This window comes from Ochlerotatus camptorhynchus, unplaced genomic scaffold, assembly GCF_037179485.1.
Source record: "Ochlerotatus camptorhynchus isolate MF236.1 unplaced genomic scaffold, CSIRO-AGI_Acam_v1.1 ptg000193l, whole genome shotgun sequence".
In the NCBI taxonomy this organism is placed as follows: domain Eukaryota; kingdom Metazoa; phylum Arthropoda; class Insecta; order Diptera; family Culicidae; genus Ochlerotatus; species Ochlerotatus camptorhynchus.
The window spans coordinates 480,337-500,760 of NW_027040683.1; the positions used below are offsets into that span (position 1 = coordinate 480,337).

Genomic DNA, 20,424 nt, shown 5'->3' on the forward strand with positions numbered 1-20,424 from the left:
GCACAAGATGGATTCAAAATTTTCCAACCCGCAGTTCCCGGTAATCAAACTACGTGTACTCCCCTCCTACAAAGGGTGGAACAAAACCGGTGCTGGAAATTCGATTAAACCAACTGAATCGTAACGCTGGTTGCCGGGAGAACTCGTGAAAACGAGGATAATTCAACCGAGCAAAAGTGCGCACCCCCTGGGTAATACTTTATGATGATTTACGTTCAACCAGCCAACCAACCGGAACCTCCAACTCCACAAAAAAAAAACACGAAGGAAACCAAAGACGAACACATGTTCCTTCCTGGTTCCCGCAGTTGAACACCGGAAGAATTATGCCTCCGCGGTGGCGGCAGTGATTCGATTAGCTTTCCTTCTATTAAGGACATGAATCATCCATAGCCTCGTCTTAACCCAAGAACGAATGGCAGCAATGGTACTTACTTATAACCGACAGCTGCACCCGGGTGTTCCGCGTGGGACTCTTGTTGAAGTCGACCCGACACCGATAGACGCCGCTGTCGGAGTTTTTCGTTGATCGGACCTCTAGCACCGCCGGCGTCCGGTTCGGGTAGAAGCTGGCCCGTCCATCGAAGGACGTGTTGGAACTGCGGTGGGAACCCTCGCGGGAGTCACGGGCGTCGAATCTGCAATGGGAATGTAAAGTCTTGCGTAAGTATAATTGTGGTTCAATGCAGGACGGAACAAACAAAAGGAAAATGCGAAAACACCCGCCGGGGGAAGCCCGGTGCACATTTAGAATCAAGAACGCAAATTGAAACAAATGCCAGCCTTCAGACCGAGACCGAAAGCTGCTGTTGGCGGTGGATTACGAAGATGGTGAATTACCGCTTAAGGATTATGTTTCTCTAGTGGAAAAGATGTGCTGTGTTGTAGAGAATAAGAACTGGTTGATGATGAGCACTATGGTGCACCTTCTACAAATGCTCTTCGTAAACATTTTGACTCATGCCCCATGCTCATGACCAAACAACAACTATTAAAAATTTGTACGCAAAGTTCATTCGTTCAAATATACTAAGAAGCCCTCGGGGGATTGTTTACTTCCTCCTTGACTTACAATGTCTGCCCAAATCATATTTCTTTGTTGAGACTTCTCCACTTCTACTGTGTTGTCTTTCTGCAGCCCGGCACCAGTATGCACCATTAGAATTGATGAAACGACCCATAAGAAATAAAAAATATTCCTGATAAAAATTCAAAACCCCGACGAAAATCTTTAAAAATTGTCTTATGATTGTAAAAATGTACTGCTCAATTTTTTAAGAATGAGCATTGAAATTGTACGAATTACTCACACAAATATTGCAAATTATGCATAACACTTTAAACAATGAATCAGAAACTAACGAAATTGGTCCATAAAAAATCAAGTTTGCTCACTGAAATATATTGCTATGAGCCATACATTAGAAATGTTTCATGTTTTCATGTTTTGGACATAATTTTGATGCATAAACCTTGAAAAATTGCTCCATTACTGCCTAGCTACTCAGTTTTACTGTCCTGCTCATGTTATTTTTTAGTCAGAGGAGCGGAGCGACGGGCAAGAGTCTAGAATAAGCTTCTAAAATAAACTTCTTTAGAATAAACTTCTAAAAGCAGCTTCTTATAGATTCTAAAATAAGCATCCAGAGGAAGCTTCTTTAGAATATTATTATAGAAGTTTCTATATGCATAATTTTGTTTGCCGGAATCCTTTTTAAAATTCTTCTACAGCTTTTTTGACAATAAGATTCCTTTTCAATTCTGTTTATTTTCTCTTCTTCTCCTCAATTTTGTTTCTATTAATCTAAAATACGATTGCTCTGATATTTTTTTTTTCTCGGAAGTCTTCGATACAATCGATGTAACGTTGTGTCACCTCGACAGAGGGCCTTTATTTCCAGATCTAATTCCTTGGCAGTCCAGTACGGCAGCGATCGTGCCACTCGGACGACTAGTCGCGAAACTCCGTGGACCGTGGCCTGGAGTGGGCCAATCTTCTGTCGGTATTTTCTCTTCCAGGCTGCCTAGTGCAGCGGTGCAACGTGCAGTGCAAGTGCAGGATCAATAAGACGGTGCGACGGGCTACAATGGCGCAACGGAAGGGTCGCTGCATGACGCGCACTACTACATCGGCACAGTGAGTGGCGCGACAAGAGTCAGCGCAGCTCGCAACGGTCACCGACCGTGCTTCAAAATAGAGATTCGACGTTGGTTGCAACACACCATTGCTGTGCGACGGCGGTGCATGAGTGCATGGATCTGCGATGCAACAAAGGGTGATGACCCCATCGGAGATCGACAAGATTGCATGCAGCTAAAGTGACATCAAGGGGCCCCAACGTCACGTGTAGCAGATAAGATTAATGTACAGTAGAAGCTCCTTATAACGACCATCTTTATAGTGACAAATCGCTCTATAATGACATTTCCACAGGTCCCTTCAAACTATCATAGAGATCCTCTTCTGTATTGCGACATTTCGCTATAACGACCTTTCTCCATAACGACACACCATCGTTGCTTTTTATCCATACTTGTCATTCTCTTTTGCGACATTCTTCAGTATCATGAAGGTACTATTTACATCTCAGAGTGGTTTTATAGCCGTAGACATTATTACATTTGAAGGTTTAATAAAAGATGTTTTTTGCCCGTAGATTTGTTTCATGTTCAACAATTTAACCATCGGTATTGTTTATTTTACTTAAATTCCTATGGTATGGAATCCATCTATCTGTAAACAATAGATATTACACATATACCAAATTTGACTACATTTAAACTGAATTTTGACCACCTGTACGAGATTTTCGCGCAGTGTTTAACTTACGTGTTTTTGTTAATAAACAGATGCATTAAAATTCAAGTAAAAGTTCATTGCTTTCGCTTTCAGTTCACGGTCAAAAATGAGTTCAAAAACTAAAAAAAGCATTAACATTACACAGCAAAAAATTAAATCACATAAAAGTGAATGCACTTCAATCGTGTCAAAAATATGGTGTAATATTACTTGCCAAAAAGGAAAAAAAATATCATGAATACAGTGCATGAACTGACATTATTGAAGTGCACCCCTCGAATATAATATTTATATTTATGTTTTGCTGTGTACAGAATAAACTGAACGTAATCGAAAAATTCGAAAATGGTGTTTCTAATCTAATCTAATCTAATCTAATCTAACACCAACACAGCCAGTTCTTAAAAGCATCCTGGAAAATGATGGATATACCTCCATAATTTTTCTTGTCTATTTGATATATGTTTCACATCAAAGATGCGTCACACATATCAAAACGGCCAGGCCTACTGTGCAGCATTTAAGGGGCAAGATGATTCAGAAAACATCAGGCCTGTTTAAATCGAAGATGTAAACACGATACTTCAGAATCCAATAAATGGGTGAAACGTGGACATCTCGTACCGTACGTTCCGATTTTGGTAATTATATGATTGGTTGGTCGTTGGAAGCATCAGAAAAATTCAAAAATGGTTTTTAAAATAAAACACTATCCGAAGAATTCAAAGTGCCGCACTATACTATTTCATCCATCATAAAAAATAAAGAACAGATTCAGCAAAAGGTGAGGATATTGATTGAAAATGCTATAAAGTCTATCTTAACAAAGTTTTCATTACAGGCCCGTTTGTTTTCACTGCAACGCAAAAAAACTCGCCTGGTTCAGTGTGTTCCATTAGAAAAGCTCTGATGTTATTTGCCAGCAAGCGATTTCGTACAAAATTCCGATATCTAGCGTGATTATAAAAGAAAAAGCAAATAAACTGGCAAAGAAAATGATTCTTGATTCTTTTAAAGCGAGCAACGAAAGACTTCAAAACTTTGTTAATAGGAATGGATTGTCGTACAAAATTCCTAGTGGAGAAAGTGGAGCTGTAAATGTTGATGACGCTGGGCTATTCATATCCGATATGTTGCCACTCTTGATTGCTGACTACAGTCCACAAAATGTGTTTAATATGGATGAGACGGATTGATTTTTCAAATGCTTACCCAATAAAACATACTGTTTCAAAAGTGATAAATTTGCATGTTGCAGTTGCTATAAATATGGACGGATCCGAAAAGTTGGAGCTTCTGATCATTGGTAAAAGTGCTAAAGCTAGCTGCTTTAAAAATATACAGAGCCTGCCAGTCATCTTTAGAAGCAACAAAAAAGCATGGATGGTAAGCTTCATGTTCGAAGAATGGGTACTTAAACTTAATGAAAGAATGATGATTGAAGGAAGGCAAATAATTTTGTTTATCGATAACTGTCCCAGCCATCCAAACGTTCAGCAAAAGTTGAGAAATATAAAACTGGCATATTTTCTTCCAAATATAACCTCCATGCTCCAACCACTTGATCTTGGAATAATTAAGTCTTTGATAGTGCACTACCGCAACAAACTTTTGAAATATCAACTGAATGCTATTGAAAATGGTGAATCACTGAACATTGATTTACTACATTAACATGATAACTGATGCATGGCATAACAACGTTAAACAATCCAAATTTGTTAATTGCTTCGTCAAAGCTGGTTTTGTCAAACCAAACAATTTAATATGTATTAATGAGAGTAACATTGAAACTGATATCAGATATTACTGAAGAAAGTTTATTTTAATCAAAATTTTAAATGCTCACTGAGAAAGGTTAATTCATTTGGAGGTATAAACATGAATGTTTATAATAACATTATTTATGAAATGTGTGTATTTCAGACTACGTGACTTTTGACGACGGCCTTTGTGAAGGAGAACTTTTGACTGACGATGACATAGTCAGAATTGTTCATCATTGCAGCAGTATCGATGATAAAAATCACTCAGCGACTGATGAAACTGTTAACAATGAAGTAACCAGCGTGCCTTCTAAGTATCAACTTTCAGATGCTTACCAAACAATATACGCTGGTTTATTAACTACGGAAGATCTGCCAAAGGACAGTTTCAGTAAATTTTTTGAATTAAAAAACAGGTTCTACACAGAAAAAAATTCTGAATTTTAACTATCAGGTAATATCTCCCCTCGTTTAATTTTGAGCTACAGTTGGCATAAACAACGAAATCGTTTACAAGCTTGCATACAACATTGCCAATTAAAGCGTTATTGCGCTTAAATTTACACGAAATTTACATGAATTTTTCAAACGGTGTAGGGGATGAATGAAAGGAAATTTACTTGGTTTTAATCTTAAACGATATGTATTGGTATTGTTAAAAATCGATTGGAATCATCTAAAAATATACTTTGATTTTTAGCATGGAGTAACGTTTCTCTCTCTATAACGACATTCAAATTCTATATAACGACTATCTTTTATAATGACAGTTCTCAATAACGACAGTCCCCTGCGATGTCGCTATAAAGAGCTTCGACTGTATGTATGTAGATAGATAAGCTTGAGATGTGTGATGGACATGAAATGAGTATTATATGGTTAAGTTACAAACAATCTACAATATTGTACCTTGATAGAGTTTTTACGAATGAAATCGTCCTCGTTTCATTCCCGGCCATTATTAACTAGTGCACCTCGTTCCTTCTGAGTGGCTAGCCGGCGCAAATAAGACTTTGAGCGGTGTTTAGGTTTACACACCAAAGGTCCATTTCTCACTTGGTGGTACCTACATTATTCTTTAGCACGATACCGTTGACTTACTTCGCTCTAATATCTTTCGATACTTTGTTCAAGTATCCGGCAACTTTCCAATCATAATTAGAAATTGTCACAAATAATCAAACGTCATGATTACCTGGGTTTTGTAAAAAAAGGTAAATATTTACGTTGTTTGTACCAAAGAATTCTCTCTGAAGTTATTTTTAACCTTCCTCAGTATTCCTTTAAAATTATCCGCAGACAATAGTCTTTAAATGTTGCTTATAACGGCATTTATGCATTCTCGCGCGTCTATTAGCAATTTCTTAGCGTCAATTATACATATGACCTGTTTTTACATTTATCTGCTGCTTGCTTGTCTGCAAGGTTGCAAATACTCATTACAGCTAAAATAATGTTTTTCGGAATAATAAAACCAAAAGATGGTATGATGACATGTCTTACTTGTAACTTACAAGAAAAGGTTACACCGGGGACCAACGGTTTAACTTCAGAGATGTTATGCCTCAGAACATCCCGGCGGCGACTGGGATTGAACCCAGGCCTGTTGGGGTGAGAGGTAATCACGCTTACCACTACACCACCGGCACCGCTATCATCGCTTATTTGCAACCTTGCTGTCCATTAAAATCGACAGAATTGTCAAAAACTGATAGAAAGCTTTTTTACAACGTTCCAAGCTTCTCAGGTGAGTTTGACTGTTGTCGGCAGCCTCTTTTCTTCGGCAACCATTCCATTTGAACTGCGTGTTAACCAGTTGCTCTATTATCGGCAACTCACATCCCACTGCGACCTAGCAAGAAGTACAGTCGACTTGTTTCGCGCTCCGGTATTTCGGAAGTTTTCTCGGTATTCGGTTGGTTTAAATTATCAGTTTTTTCTCGCTTAGTGATTACTGGCATAGTTACCGGCTAAACAATTATCTGAAAGTGAGTTTTTCTGAGAAGAAAGTGGTTTTCGGCGTCATCGGAAAGAAAATTGTTCACTTGCAATTGGATATTCGCAAACCAATTTGCGCTTCATCGGTGCGTGATCACGCATACCTGCACACAGATCATCGTCATCGAGTGTCAGCATCTGCCTCTGCATTTATACCGGTCATCCATCATCGTGTGTCCAGCTGAGTGCCGAGCCTCATACAAGCACACCACTACAAAGATCGCCCGCACACGCGCATCGAAGGTCACCCACGCTGCGCGTCGCTCCGCTGCTGCTGTGTAATCACTCGGTGGTAGTAGTATAGCAGATAAGTTTTTTTTCTGTTTCATTCTCTCGCCCATCAGTTAAATTTAATTTTGTGTTTCTGTGTTTGTAGTTTTTTTCTGTTTATTGTGTCTGTGTGGTTTTAAGCATCGTTTCAGTGGTAGAGCGTTTACCGCTCCCACTAGTACGGCAAAATGGACGTCTCGTCAGAAGACGATATGGACATTTTGTCGGAAGATGACACCAGTTTGCCACTCGATGGCAAGAAAAGACGAAAACGTCCTGTCATTCATGGTTCGTCTCAGAAAAGCCCCCGATCGCGAACCTATCCAGATGACTCGACTGGGCCATGGGTTGTCTACTTTCAGCCCAAAAACAAACCTTTGAACTTGATGCAAATTTCCACTGATCTGACGAAGCGATACTCGGCCGTGACCGAAATCACGAAGGTTAGGCATAATAAACTTCGTGTTGTCGTTTCTAACCTGAAGCAGGCTAACGAGATTGCTGCCTCCCAGCTCTTTACGATTGAGTACAGGGTTTACATACCAGCTCGTGATGTGGAGATCGAAGGTGTGGTCACCGAAGCGAGTCTGACCCCCGAGATCTTGGAGAAGCAGGCGGTTGGTCGTTTCAAGAACCCCTTGCTCCCCCCGGTGAAGATACTGGATGTCCAAAAACTGGGCTCAGTATCTGTCAGCGAGGGTAAAAAGAGTTTTACCCCCACAGACTCGTTTCGCGTGACCTTTTCTGGTTCAGCCCTTCCTCAGTACATCGAGTTGGGAAAACTTCGGCTACCTGTGCGCTTGTTTGTTCCTCGGGTCATGATCTGCCAAAACTGCAAACAGTTGGGACATACGGCCTCTCACTGTGGCAGCAAGGCACGCTGTTCCAAATGCGGGGAGAAGCACGAGGATGGCGCCTGCACAGTCACGGCACCAAAATGCGTGTACTGCAAAGGATCTCCTCCTCATGGTCTCTCGTCGTGTCCGGTGTATAAACAACGCGGGGAAAAACTAGAGCGCTCTCTTAAAGAACGTTCCAGGCGGTCTTTTGCAGAAATGCTTAAGACAGCCAAGCCATCGACCAACGAAACAAATCCCTTCGCTCTTTTGTCAGATGACGAGTCTGGCTCTGACTTGGCTGAGGAGGGAGTTTCTTTCAGTTTTCCGGAAGGTTCTGCCCGGAAACGAAAACGCATCCGTTCGCGGAAAGTTGCAGATCAAGAACCCCAAATCAGCTTGCCCAAATCAAGGAGTGGTGGAAAAAAGGAGACTTCTACTCCTCCTGGATTCCGCAGAACTGATTATACCAAGGATTTTCCACCTCTCCCGGGGACATCCAAAACCCCCGATGCCCCAATTTTCAGAACACAAGCCCCTTCTTCATCTGGGTTGTTCTCATTTGATAACATTGTGGACAGTATCCTCAATTACCTCGATATTTCTGATCCTCTGAAAAGCATTGTTCTGGCAATGCTTCCTACTGTGAAAACCCTCTTGAAGCAGTTGACATTGAAGTGGCCCCTCCTTGCAGCAATCATCTCCTTCGATGGATAATTTTCCAAACGAGGTCGGGGATTTGATCACTGTTCTACAGTGGAATTGTCGAAGTCTTATTCCTAAGATAGAATCGTTTAAGTTTTTGGTTCACAATAATGATTGTGATGCATTTGCTCTGTGTGAAACTTGGCTCTCTTCAGATATCGATCTTCCTTTTCATGATTTTAACATTATTCGACTGGATCGTGAGGGTTCGCGTGGAGGAGGAGTACTTTTGGGGATCAAAAAGTGCCATTCCTTCTATAGAGTGAATCTTCCACAATTTCCAGGTATTGAAGTTGTCGCATGTCAGGCTTTTGTTAAAGGCAAGAGCCTTTGTATTGCTTCTGTGTATATTCCTCCCCGAGTTTCGATTAGTCAAAAACAACTTTCAGATATCTGTTCAGTTCTTCCTACTCCACGGTTGATTATGGGAGATTTTAATTCCCACGGTACAGGCTGGGGGGAACTGTATGATGACAACCGTTCTACTTTGATATATGACCTCTGTGATAACTTCAATATGACAATTCTTAACAATGGAGAAGTAACACGTCTGGCTGGTCCATCCTCAAATGGAAGTAGATTAGACCTCACACTTTGCTCTAATTCATTATCGTTGGATTGCACGTGGAATGTGATCCAGGATCCCCACGGTAGTGATCACTTGCCGATCGGCATTTCGATTGCCAGTGGGTTCAATTCTTCGGAATCCGTTAACGTCGCGTACGACCTCACCCGTAATATCGATTGGACAACGTTCAAGACCGCGATAGATGAAGCCGTGTCGTCGGTAGAAGAGCTTCCACCTTTGGAGGAATATAACTTCCTCTCCAATCTGATCTTGGACAGCGCGCTTCGAGCTCAAACTCGGCCGGTTCCAGGAACGTCTTTTCGTAGGAAACCTCCTACCCCTTGGTGGGACCAGCAATGCACTGAGGTTTATCGTAAAAAGTCCGACGCGTTTAAGCTTTTCCGGAAACGCGGAACACCCGAGTATTTCGAAGCGTACTCGACTCTTGAACACGAACTCAAATCAAAGCCGAAACGCGGATACTGGCGGCAATTCGTGGACGGTTTATCGCGCGAAACGTCGATGAATACGCTTTGGAACACGGCGCGAAGGATGCGTAACCGGTCTTCAAACAACGAGAGCGAGGAGTACTCGGATCGGTGGATTCTCAAGTTCGCGCGAAAAGTATGTCCTGATTCCGTGCCGGCACAGATGATTCCTCGCGAAACGACGAATTCGGTAGACGAGATCAGCCAGCCTTTTTCAATGCTGGAGCTCTCACTCGCGCTCCTTTCGTGTGGCAATTCGGCTCCGGGGGCTGATAGGATCAAGTTCGACTTGTTGAAGAACCTCCCAGACGTCGCTAAGAGGCGCATGTTGAACTTGTTTTGTCAGTTCCTGGAGTTCAATATTGTTCCAGATGATTGGAGGCGAGTGAGAGTTATAGCCATTAAAAAGCCTGGAAAACCCGCGTCAGATCATAACTCGTATCGTCCCATCGCGATGTTATCGTGCATTCGAAAATTGTTGGAGAAAATGATCCTTTTTCGCCTCGACAAATGGGTTGAGACGAACCACCTACTCTCAGATACTCAATTTGGTTTCCGTAGGGGTAAGGGAACGAACGACTGTCTCGCGTTGCTTTCCACAGAAATCCAGTTGGCTTTTGCTAAAAAAGAGCAAATGGCTTCTGTGTTCTTGGATATTAAGGGGGCTTTTGATTCAGTATCGGTTGAAGTCCTTTCAGACAAACTCCACGCTTGTGGCCTTTCCCCATTAATTAATAACTTTTTGTACAATTTGCTGTCAGAGAAACATATGAGCTTTTCTCATGGAAACTCTACAGCTTCTCGATTTAGTTACATGGGTCTCCCCCAGGGCTCATGTTTAAGCCCCCTTTTGTACAATTTCTATGTCAGAGAAATTGACAATTGTCTAAGTGACAACTGCACGTTGAGACAACTTGCAGATGATGGCGTAGTGTCTATGACAGGGCCCAAAGGGGTCAACCTGCAAGGACCCTTACAGGATACCTTAGACAATTTGTCTACTTGGGCTGTCCAGCTAGGTATCGAATTCTCCACGGAGAAAACTGAGTTGGTCGTTTTTTCTAGGAAGCATAGCCCAGCACAACCGAAGCTTCAACTTTTGGGTAAGCCGATCACTCATTCCATGTCTTTCAAATATCTTGGGGTCTGGTTCGATTCAAAATGCACCTGGAGATCCCACATTGAGTATCTGAAGCGGAAATGCCAACAAAGGATCAATTTTCTCCGAACAATTACCGGAACGTGGTGGGGAGCTCATCCGCAAGATCTTCTAACGTTGCACCGGACAACGATTTTATCGGTTTTAGAGTACGGTAGTTTTTGCTTCCAGTCGGCGGCTAAAACTCACATCATCAAACTGGAACGTATCCAGTATCGTTGTCTTCGTATCGCGTTAGGATGCATGCACTCGACTCATACGATGAGTCTCGAAGTGTTGGCGGGCATGTTGCCACTATCGGATCGGATATCGGAATTGTCCCTTAGGCTCCTCACCCGTTGTGAAGTTATGAACCCACTGGTAATCGAAAACTTTGAGAAGCTTCTTGAGCTAAACCCTCAAACTCGTTGTATGTCATTGTATTACGTGTACATAACTCAGGATGTCAGCCCTTCACAGCATAATCCCCATCGTGTATGCTTCTCCGACTTCGGCAATTCAGTTAGTTTTGATTTATCTATGACGCGGGAGATTCGTGGAATCCCAGAACATCATCGTTCCATGATTGTTCCGTCAATTTACGCTGCAAAGTTTGGCCAAGTTGATTATGCAAGATCGTTCTTCACAGATGGATCACTAATAGAGTCGTCCGCTGGTTTTGGTATTTTTAACGAATTTCATAGCGCCTCTCGAATGCTTCAAGCTCCTTGTTCCGTATATGTTGCTGAACTGGCGGCAATATACTATACGCTAGAAACGATCGCCTCACTTGCACCAGATCATTATTTTATTTTTACGGATAGTCTCAGTTCTGTCGAGGCTATTCGCTCTATGAGGCCGGTAAAGCACTCCTCGTATTTTCTCATGAAAATACGAGAGCTTTTAAGTGCTTTATCTTTAAGATCTTTTGTCATCACCTTTGCATGGGTCCCATCTCATTGCTCGATTCCGGGCAATGAGAAGGCGGACTCACTTGCTAAGGTGGGCGCTATGCAAGGCGATATTTACGATCGACAAATCGCCTACAATGAATTTTTCTTCATTTATCGTCAACAGTCGCTCGCCAGCTGGCAAAATAAATGGAGTGAAGGAAGTTTGGGACGATGGCTATTCTCGATCATCCCTAAGGTGTCGAAGAGTCCTTGGTTCAAGGGGTTGGATGTGGGTCGAGACTTCATTCGTCTGATGTCTCGCCTCATGTCCAATCACTATTCGTTAAACGCTCACTTGTTTCGTGTTGGGCTGGGAGACAGCAATCTCTGTGAATGTGGACAAGGTTACCAAGACGCCGATCACATCCTTTGGTCTTGTGCTGAGCATCGTGGAGTCAGATCTGAGCTGTGCGATTCCCTTCGGGCTCGAGGTAGACAACCTAATGTTCCAGTTCGGGATATTTTGGCTAGACGTGATCTGGAGTTTATGAAACTCATATATGTTTACTTTAAGAATACTAACCTTAGATTGTAAGTTTGATTAACCTTGTGTTTAGTTTGTGTATTGTGCGTGTAGGTTTTTTTTTAATGTTTGTCTTCAAGATGAATAGAAATAAGTTCATGTTTTAGGATTAATTAAATATTTGTATAATAAATCATATTTCAAACCTCCTTCTCCCTTTCCCCATCCTAAAAATTGTAAATCTCCACTAACCTCGAGACGACCGCGAGTAATCGGTTCAATTCCTTTAACTCTAGATTTAAGACATTAATCATGTATAATGAAAATGATAACTCGGCTCTGTAAAGTTTATTCGATTGAGCCTGTACAAATAAATTAATATAAAAAAAAATTATCGGCAACTCGAAATCGTCCGCATTTTGTAGAGCGTATATTTCATGATAAGAAAATTCTGGCATAACAAGATTGCTTAGTCGTAAAAAGTTAATCCGATTGAAGCTCAAATACTAAGAAGTCGGTAGAATACATTCAGCGAAGTGTTTTGATGAGAAAATTCAATGTCGGTTCATATCCATCTCAAAATTCACCAGTTCATTCTACTTTAGAAAATGATAGCTAAGCTTATTGAAAATTTTCTCAGCTACAACTTTGTTCAAGACCACTTTTCGATCAAATGTAAGGAACAAAAATTAATAATGATTCAAGTCACTGATGTCTTATGATAATGCTCAATCAACTGTTCATCAGGCAACATTGGTGCTTATGGCGCGTAGAATAGCGGACAAAAATCATGGCTACTATTTCACAGTACAGAATACAGTGTTGCCCACAATACAGTAGCTTAATCTTGCCATAAGATTATCAATCTCTTAAACAATTAATAACTATTTAATTTGACGTTTGGCTGAAAAACGATTTTCTGCAAAGTTGTAGCTGATAAACATTCCCATAAGAATAGCAAAAGAATTTGTTAACAGTACAATATGTAAAAAGGCTAGAAGGCAATGAACAAACCGTTTTGTTTTCCCATAGTAATTTCCATATAAACTTCAAATGGATTGTGCCAAGTCAGTTTCTTAACAAATGAGTTTAAACTTTCGGAGGCTAATCAGGACCTGATTTGAAACCGTTTGAACACTGTGGAGTGAAAATTTCAAATTTTGCATCAGTCTAATGGTCATTATCGGTGTCATTCCTTAATTTTGTTGCTAAGAAATCCAATTTTGACTGACAAAGGGACGCGCCTTTAAAGGGTGATTCAACACTCCGAAGGGTATAAATAGCGGGATTTTTCAATTAGAGTCGGATCCTTGCGATAAATGCAAGAATGATAACTGTAAAAATATTCGAACACTTCATCTCAATAGTGATGGAGTCATACGACATGCACTAAACTAAGGACACGGGATATAGGGGAAATTGCTCTAATGTTGGCCTATGGATCTAATATTCGGCCCATCGCTAAAAATGTGCTATTTATCAATTTTATCTAGATGCACGCGTCATCGGGACGGTACAAATGGATATTTTTGATCGCTATTGAAAATATAGTCGATTGCTGAATTTATGTATGGGCCCAAATTAGGGCCATTTAGGCCGACTTTACATCCATTTCCCCTACTACAATAGATCAAATTACTGGTCGCAGTGGTGTTCGATCCAGAACAGAAAAAAAAAACTTTAAAGATCAGAAAAATTGTAACCATGGGTGCCAACCAGTGCCAATGAGTGTACCTAGGTTGGCCAGCGCTTGTTACACTGTGCAACAAATCGGAACTTTTTTTTCTAGGACTGGAAAGTTGACCATATTTGTCTTTCTTGTGGTCCCCTGAATAAAAGTCCTGAACATACTTATATCCTAACACGTCCTTATTTTTTGTTACCGCCCTCTTTATGAATTTTGGTATGTTGTCCCGATGATGATCGTATGCTGCCTGACTAAAGCATGTTACGATATCGCTGTTCAAAAGTAGGAATCGATTAAAGGAACATTTTTCTAGAATATTTGAAAACGATATCTTGACGTCTTACCCCTCGTTTGGATGATTTCTCAAATTAGGCACCCCCTCCTCAAAAATTTAAAATCCATATAAATTCACAGTACAACCATTATGCATTCCTCATTTTGGTATTTTTTCTTATAAAGTTCTCACTCAAAGATCTAAAGATATGGGAAATGCTCAATAAACATGTATATATATATATATAATTTATTAGGATGCGCTTAGCTTTCTGGTTATTGGCAATGTCTTTATCTTTAAGAGATGAAAAGATAAGTGGCTTTTAATGCTTTTTTGATTTTATTACGAGATAAATCAAAATAGCAACTATTAATTACTCGGCTTCAAATAAGTTCCAGCAGAATTCTGCCAACAGAGATACCAAATTTTTTCCTGCATACCTAGCTTCAAATGGTGCAGCAATCTGATGGAATCTTTCGCCATGTTCATCGGTTTCGGTGCTCAATTGTTTTTCAAGTTGATCGAGAAGGCAATGCAGGAAATGGATTTTTAGGGACACGTGCACATTTATATCGTTGAACGCGATTAACATACTCTCAATAATTGATCGGAATCTTGGAGACCGATTTGTTCCAAGACAATTATGAATCACATCTTTAACGCACCTCCAGGCAACTTGTTCCTTTGGCAAGAGATTGATTTCGAAGACTGTACTCTTCTCTAGCTTCCTGATATCCGGGCCATTAAGTATTCCTGCCGAACGAATAAAATTAAGATTATTCTATCATATAGTTATTTACTTGTTACTTTCTTTAAGTTTAGCTGGACTTAATTTCGGGAACACGTCACGCAAACATAGAAACGCTAGCATTTCCTTGTCCAATGACATAATAAAGTATTTAACTATCCCAAGCTTGATATGAAGGGGAGGAAGTAAGATTGAGTCTCTGGGAACGAATGGTGGATAGATTACATTAGATTTCCTTAGCTGGTGTTATCCACGCATTTTCCAATCAGTTTTCAAGTACTGGTTCTGCTTATACCGTGTGTCCCACAAGCACAAGTAACATATGTTTTTCGTATATCCAGTTTGCAGACCGCATAATAACGTGACAACCTTAAGGTATGCATAAATACGCCACAAAATACACTTTTCAACAACAGCACAATTATAAACTTAACATTTCATCGCATCCAAAGTTGTTTACTGTAAATTTCAATGGATTTTAGATTTTTACGGGAGTATCCATACTGAAAAATCACACAATCGAGGGGTAAGACGCCACGATATCGTTTTCAAATATTCTAAAAAAATGTTCCTTAAACCGTTTCCTAAAAAAAAAACTCTTGAACAGCAATATCGTAACATGCTTTAGTCAGGCAGCATACGATCATCATCGAAACAACATACCAACATTCATAAAGAGGGCGGTACTAAAAAATTAGGACATGTTAGTATATAAGTATGTTCTAGGATTTTACTTAGAGGACAACAAGAATGTCAAATATGGTCAATTTTCACAGTCCTAGAAAGTTTTGTTATTCTTATAATCAGGCAATACCAATAATATTTTTTAAATAAATATGATTAATATCATCGCATTTAGAGTGTTTCCATTCTTTTGGGTTATTAAAATAATTACTTTATGGAAATCTCAACATACCAGCACATATTATGGTTTTATACAGTGAATTTACATAAATTATAGATTTTTAGGGGGGTACCCAAAAATTTAATAAATCACCCAAACGAGGGGTAAGACAACGAGATATCGTTTTCAAATGTTCTAAAAAAAAATTCCTCAAGTCATTTTCTACAAAAAATAACTCTTGGACGGCAATGTCGTAACATGCTTTAGTTAGGCAGTATATGACTGACATCGGGACAACATACCAAAATTCATAAAGAGGGCGGTACCAAAAAATTAGGACGTGTTAGGGTACCACGAGAAATTCAAATAAAGTGAATTTTCTCAGTCCTGGAAAGTTTTGTTGCACAGTGTTATTAGCACACTGTTGAGAGTGACCAACCCCTTGACTTCTTCTGAAAAATCTTACAATTTCCAGTTACTTTATCATCACATTATTCTTGACAAAGAAAACGTTAGGCTCTCGGATTCAAAAGTTTTTGAACTCTCTTACAGTTTTGAAAATTCTTACAATTAATACAGCTGGGCCTGGATCTCGAACTGACTTGACTTGACTTGATGCAATGTAATAAATCATAGTTTAAGAAAAAAATTTTTGGGCACCATTTACAAAACTTTCCTAGCTACGCCAATGTGTTTGAAGAGAAGCTGCGTTATCGAACGGTGCGTGCTGCGGACTATTTTTGGCGGGGTATATGAAAACGTATGAACCACGAGTAAGTCGCTAAAACCGAAATGATACAATAGGCTGGACATTAGACTGATGCAAATTTTGAAATTTTAGCTCCACAGTGCTCAAACGGTTTCAAATCAGGTCCTGATTAGCCTTCCAAAAGTTAAACTCATTTGGTAAGAAACTGACTTGGCACAAACCATTTGAAGTTTATATGGAAATTACTATGGGAAAACCAAACTTTTTGTTCATTGTCTTCTACCAATTTTCCATATTGCTTTTTCGAAAATTTCTATTACTATTCTTACGGGAAATTTTCTAAGCTACAACTTTGCTGAACATCGTTTTTCAGTCAAATGTCAAATTAAAATGTTAATAATTGTTTAAGAGATTGATAATCTTATGGCATGATCAAGCAGCTGTTCTGTGAACAACACTGTATTGTGCAGTGTGACATAGTAGCCATGATATTTGTGCTCTATTCTTCACACCAGAAACACCAATGTTGCCTGCTGAACAGTTGAATGAGCATAATTATAAGACATCAGTGACATGCATCATTAATAACTTTTGTTCCTTACTTTTGATTGAAAAGTGATTTTCACCAAAGTTGTAGCTGAGAAAATTTTCTACAATCACTGCTATGATTTTTAAAAGCATAGTGATGTGGTGAATTGTTAGATAGATATGAACAAAAACATAAGTTTTCTTATAGTAATTTCCATATAAACTTGAAATGGTTTGTGCCAAGTCAGTTTCTTACTAAAGTAGTTCAAATTTTGGGAGGCTAAGCAGTACCCAATTTAGAACCGTTTAAGCACTGTGGAGCGAAAATTTCAAATTTTGCATCAGTCTACTGGACATGTTGTAAGATTACCGGTCAACAATCCCGCAAAACTGGTGTTTGCCTCGAATTCGACCGATACAAGATACAGAGGAGCGCAGTGATCTAGGTGGTTAGACCTAGTTAGACCAATTGGAGCAAACGCTAGGGAATGTGGGACGCTCAATAAACTGAAGACAAGCAGCCACGAACCGAGTAAGTTGGCATAGCTTTGTAATGCAGGTCAAATCCAGAGACACGTTTGACCAGACTTAGGTTCTTCAAATCGTGCCAAGTTGAAACCAAACCATAGAACTATGTAGTTCAATCCAAGGAGATAAAATATCAATTCAATTGGCTTGTTGATTTTACCTCATGCGATCCAAATTCATACACCCGAAAAAAATATTCAAACTCCATTCATTTCATTCAAAAAGTAAGGGTTTTTTTATCTTTATGAATTGCGAATAATTTTTCTGGTGTATGGATTTCGGTACCATACTAGAATTGATTGAAACAGGATTGTGGAAGAAACGTTTCTGGCGAATTTTAAGGTCCACTATAACATTATTTTCAGAATGATGAATGAATCAAAACAAAAACATAACACGTGCTAAACAGCAACACCCACCGAGTGGCTCCCAATACTCCCGTACGAAAAAGTCCTCCTTGGATTGCGATTGGAAGCCACCTTCCATTCTCCTTGAAGTAGAAGTAATTCAAACCGCCAAACATCCCATTGGGCAAGATGCACATTAATCATTTCCCTTCCTCCTCGTTTCTAAGGAAGCGAGACAAGAGTCCGGCGGGAAAGGAACGTGTCGTCAGCATCTGCTGTTCCCCAAGACGGACTCCAAAGGAAGAGATCCCCGAGCAAACGGAGCGGACGGCAACAATCAACAATTGTTTGCTCGCGCAATAAAACAAGAAAATCGCTCAAGCTCCGGCTCCCTGATGTTGCTGCTACTCGGTTGTTGCGTTCCGTTGTTCGGATGCCTAGGAGGCGCTGGGGATGGATCTAGGTCGACCGGAAATTAAACACGGTACCCAATAGCTCACAAGTGCCGCTGGTCACCACCACCGCTGCCGCCGACCGAGGAGCAATTCAGACGACGACGACACAGTAGACAGTAAAGGAAATTACAGCAGATAGCGATACTCTCCAGCCAGCAGTTTCAGCGGGAAGACAGTTATCCCAAGGATGTCCCGGCGGTTGGTTTGCTTTGCCTGGATGGACAGTGAAGTAGAATGATGACCATCATTTACCATTAAGCTCGAGTGTATATAGCGCCCCGGCTGAATGGATGGATGTGTTTAATCGGGGGGGGGGGGGGGGGTGTTGGGAGGGGAGGCGGTGATGTTACTATTATTGCCGTTGTTGTCGCCGCACTTTCCAGCTGAGTTTCCGGTCCGTGTCGGATATGCCAAGGATGAAAACGGTGAAGAAGAAGAATGACGATTGATAGCAATTTCTTCCAATGAACAACTTCTTCACGTTGAACTGCTGGGAAGGAGATTTTCGCAGAAGATATGGATCTTATAGCAGGTAGGCCTAAAGCGTGGAACGAGTTGGTCAATGCAATCAGTATAAAGAAAACCAGAAATTATTTCAAACGATTCTGAATGGAAACCGGATATAATGTTCTGTTAATGACGTATTCACATTTAAACAATTATTTGCTAATCGATTACCGAATTCATAACACTGAATAATGCTTGCTTCCAGGGTTGCTTCCACTCACTTCGGAATAAAACATGTTTTTTTTAAATTATGAAATCATTAGATGTTATAATGATACGTTGTTCTTATAAGTTAGAAGAAGAGGTTGTGAAGTATATGTTTGACACATCAAATCTGTCAAATTCGCTATCAGAGATTCACAATCAGTGCGCAAAACAGTCAGGTTCAATAGAGATTAGTGACGTTTAACGCTCGCACACTAGAGGGATTAACGCCGTGTAAAGTTGTTTATTATTTTCCTCTGGCTAACCTAAAAAATGTATAAAAGTAGATCTGTCAAATGAGTTTGACATCGATTTGTTATGTATTTTCCTCGGATATTCACTAACACGCTCTCACATATCGCACCAATACAACCGGACGTGAAAATCTCTATGAGTCATTTTCATATGAATATGAACTGTCATCTGCCTCATCATTCCCTGTCTCGTGAGAGTCTGAATGATTCGGAAGTAAACGAGTCACTGACATCAGAGCACTCAGTCAGTAGCTCACCCAACAAACAATTTTAGCTGCAGATTAGCTTATACAGCCAAAATTTGCCTTATGCAGCTAATTTTTGCCTGTATAAGCTAAGCTGCAGCTAAAATTGTTTGTTGGGCAGTCAGCACGTATATTCTTCCGTGATGGTACGTAATCCTTGATTTGAATTACTGAGAGTACATTTTCTATGGAAAAATGCCTCAATTACATGCTGTGTGAGCGAAGACCAGCGGTGTGAGTCGGCTGTTCGTGAGTGACTGAATGTTTTTGTTTGCTCCTTCATTGCCTCGCCCTTTACCGTTGGGTACATACGGTCTAGATAGAGCAATGAATTGAATAGAGCAGTGCTTTCACACTCAACCTAAACAGTCAATAATTTTACGCTCTGTTCATAATTAATGATTATATGATTTGTGGGCGCTCACTCTGAGTGGACGTTAACGAATCGTAAAATCGCTGATTGTGACTCTCTGAATGCGATGTTAACAATGTATGTGTCAAACACAACCCCTTATTCTAATGTACCTAACTCAATTGTAAAAATTAATGATTTCGTAATACCGAAAATCCCTTTTGAATAGTGAAGTGCGTGGAGACAACCGGGGTGCTTCAATTAGAATCAAGAAATTAGAAATTAGCTCTATCTCGGTATTGGTTTGACGTAAGAAAAATGTGAAGTAGACAAAATGAAGCTTGTTGATTGAGGTCAAAATTTTTAAATATAAGCACGTACCGTAATGCATTGAAATACAGACACTTTGTCCATAAATCCGGGGCTCTTTAAAAAATTTAATATCATGGCCAAATATGATCCAAACACCACGTACATTTTATGGTGACCCCGATAATAGCTCCCAATTTCCAAAAACCTCCGCAATCCTCAAATTCCATTTTCTGTGAACTCATCGCAGGCTCTAAATTCACCTCAAAACCTTTTAAAAACGGAATCCGGTTTCGTTCGCAAAATCGAACGACATCGTTGACTCTTTTCGATTAACGTCAGCCACCGGAGGAAAACACCGATGAAAGCACACTTTTGCCTGTCCCACATCTTCATCGCTTCCGGTTATATTTTGACACAATTCCCTCTCCCTCCCCCCACGCGCTCC

General features: G+C 40.2%; 1 protein-coding gene across 1 annotated transcript in view; it reads right to left on the reverse strand.

Annotated features, from left to right (window-relative positions):
- The window catches only part of side-VIII (sidestep VIII), a 961,237-nt gene that overhangs the window by 338,416 nt on the left and 602,397 nt on the right, over window positions 1–20,424 (reverse strand). The window contains exon 3 of the mRNA XM_065223526.1: window positions 436–638. Within this exon, the coding sequence (XP_065079598.1) occupies window positions 436–638 (203 nt within the window). The remainder of the gene's footprint in view (window positions 1–435; window positions 639–20,424) is intronic.